Source organism: Penaeus chinensis, chromosome 14, assembly GCF_019202785.1.
Source record: "Penaeus chinensis breed Huanghai No. 1 chromosome 14, ASM1920278v2, whole genome shotgun sequence".
NCBI classification, from domain to species: domain Eukaryota; kingdom Metazoa; phylum Arthropoda; class Malacostraca; order Decapoda; family Penaeidae; genus Penaeus; species Penaeus chinensis.
Genome location: NC_061832.1, coordinates 19,679,465 through 19,681,964, shown reverse-complemented (window position 1 = coordinate 19,681,964; position 2,500 = coordinate 19,679,465). Strand labels below are relative to the sequence as shown.

Sequence of the window (2,500 nt, the reverse complement as noted above, 5' to 3'; positions counted from 1 at the left end):
AGAGAGAGAGAGAGAGAGAGAGAGAGAGAGAGAGAGAGAGAGAGAGAGAGAGAGAGAGAGAGAGAGAGAGAAGAGAGAGAAGAGAGAAAAGAGAGAGAAGAGAGAGAAGAGAGAGAAGAGAGAGAAGAGAGAGAAGAGAAGAGAAAGAAGAAAAAGAAGAGAGAGATGAGAAGAGAAGGGAAGGGAAGGGAAGGGAAGGGAAGAGAAAAGAAGAGAAGAGAAGAGAAGAGAAGGGAAGGGAAGGGAAGGGAAGGGAAGGGAAGGGAAGGGAAGGGAAGGGAAGGGAAGAGAAGAGAAGAGAAGAGAAGAGAAGAGAAGAGAAGAGAAGAGAAGAGAAGAGAAGAGGAAGAGAAGAGAAGAGAGGAGAGGGGAGGGGGGAGAGGGGAGAGGGAAGAGGGGAGAGGGGAGAGGGGAGAGGGGAGAGGGGAGAGGGGAGAGGAGAGAGGAGAGAGGAGAGAGGAGAGAGGAGAGAGGGAGAGAGGAGAGAGGAGAGAGGAGAGAGGAGAGAGGAGAGAGGACAGAGGGAGAGAGGACAGAGGGAGAGAGGACAGAGGGAGAGAGGACAGAGGGAGAGAGGGAGAGAGGGAGAGAGGGAGAGAGGGAGAGAGGGAGAGAGTGAGAGAGTGAGAGAGGGTGAGAGGGAGAGAGTGAGAGAGGGGGAGAGGGAGAGAGTGAGAGAGGGGGAGAGGGAGAGAGTTAGAGAGGGGGAGAGGGAAAGAGGGAGAGAGGGAAAGAAGGAGAGAAGAAGAGAGGGAGAGAGGGAAAGAGGGAAAGAGGGGGAGAGGAAGAGAGGGAGAGAAAGAGAGAGAGAGAGGAGCCAAAATCTTCCATGAAAATAATCTGACCTGTAAATTCCTTATGACTAGTACTTGATGGAAATCATGAAATAATACACCATATGATACACCAAACCAGGAACAGGTCAAAGTTACAAACAACTACAAACTTCTCTCCCGCACCTTGTCAGGGTTTCAGTAAGGCTAGGAGATGCCGCCTCAGGAGAATCTGATTCAGTGTAGACATTGTTGTAGGCCATCGGCAAAGGATAAAAATCAGATCCTATGGAGATGAGGTCATCAACAAAAGTGTCCGATACCTTGTTCACGACAAACTGCATGGGGAAAATACCCATTAGCTTAGACCCACTATAAAAAAATAAACATAAATTTTCTGGACAAATATTCAGTATTTGCTACATCAGAATTCATTCATAATAATCTGCTTCTTAATTTTACACCTGAAGCCAAGATGGTATCTTCTTTTGAAAGACTTTTATGAGGCAAATCAATGTCAGTGACAGAGGATAGTAAGGGCAGTGAATGAAGATTTCTAGGTCTTTTCAAACTTCAACCAACTTTATAGTAACAAATCTTTTACCAGCTCTAAAATCAAATGAGGCAAATAGTAAACATTACTTTCTTATTTCTATAATTAAATGATATGAACAGTATCACCTCTGATAATTAACTTTCTAAAAAATATATACATATACATATACATAATGTATGCATATGCATAATTATGTATATATAGACACAAATACACACACACACATACACACACACACACACACACACACACACACACACACACACACACACACACACACACACACACACACACACACACACACACACACACACACACACACACAAATATTTCAAGTGATACAGACACATGTACACAAACATACACACCATTACGTAATTTTGTAAATGGATATGCACACAGATATGCATGTCCATTTATGTAAATTATATACAAAGAACTAAGCCTTTCCTCTGAAGTGGTGCCGTCGGAGAGAGTCAGCGTCGTGACCTGCGTCGTGATGGAACTATTATAATCATCCATATCATTGCTGGTGTCTTCCTCTACTTCAATCTCTGTTGTTGACGAACTTGCACGATAGATTGTCTGGTAGGAGTGCTTCTTCCTTGAATTGAAAACTGAAAGAGTAAAAAAGAAAAAATGGCACAATAAATATTCTGCCTTCATAACTTGACTAAGGACCTCCCTCTTTTCTCTTCTCCTATCCTTACTCTATGTTTTCTATGTTCCCTTTCTCTTTTTTTCTTTCCCTCTCCTTCCCCTTTTCCCTTTTCCCTTTTCCCTTTTCCCTTTTCCCTTTTCCCTTTTCCATTTTCCCTTTGCCCTTTGCCCTTTCCCGCTTTTTGCCCTTTCCCGCTTCTGCTTCTGCTTCTGCTTCTGCTTCTGCTTCTGCTTCTGTTTCTGCTTCTGCTTCTGCTTCTGCTTCTGCTTCTGCTTCTGCTTCTGCTTCTGCTTCTGCTTCTGCTTCTGCTTCTGCTTCTGCTTCTGCTTCTGCTTCTGCTTCTGCTTCTGCTTTTGCTTTTGCTTTTGCTTTTGCTTTTGCTTTTGCTTTTGCTTTTGCTTTTGCTTCTGCCTCTCCCTCTCCCTCTCCCTCTCCCTCTCCCTCTCCTTCTCCTTCTCCTTCTCCTTCTCCTTCTCCTTCTCCTTCTCCTTCTCCTTCTCCTTCTCCTTC

General features: G+C 44.1%; 1 protein-coding gene across 1 annotated transcript in view; it reads right to left on the bottom strand.

The window, feature by feature from the left end:
• The window catches only part of LOC125032386 (tyrosine-protein kinase JAK2-like), a 25,723-nt gene that overhangs the window by 6,356 nt on the left and 16,867 nt on the right, over positions 1-2,500 (bottom strand). The window contains 2 exon segments of the mRNA XM_047623482.1: positions 947-1,111; positions 1,780-1,946. Coding sequence (XP_047479438.1) covers positions 947-1,111; positions 1,780-1,946 — 332 coding nt within the window.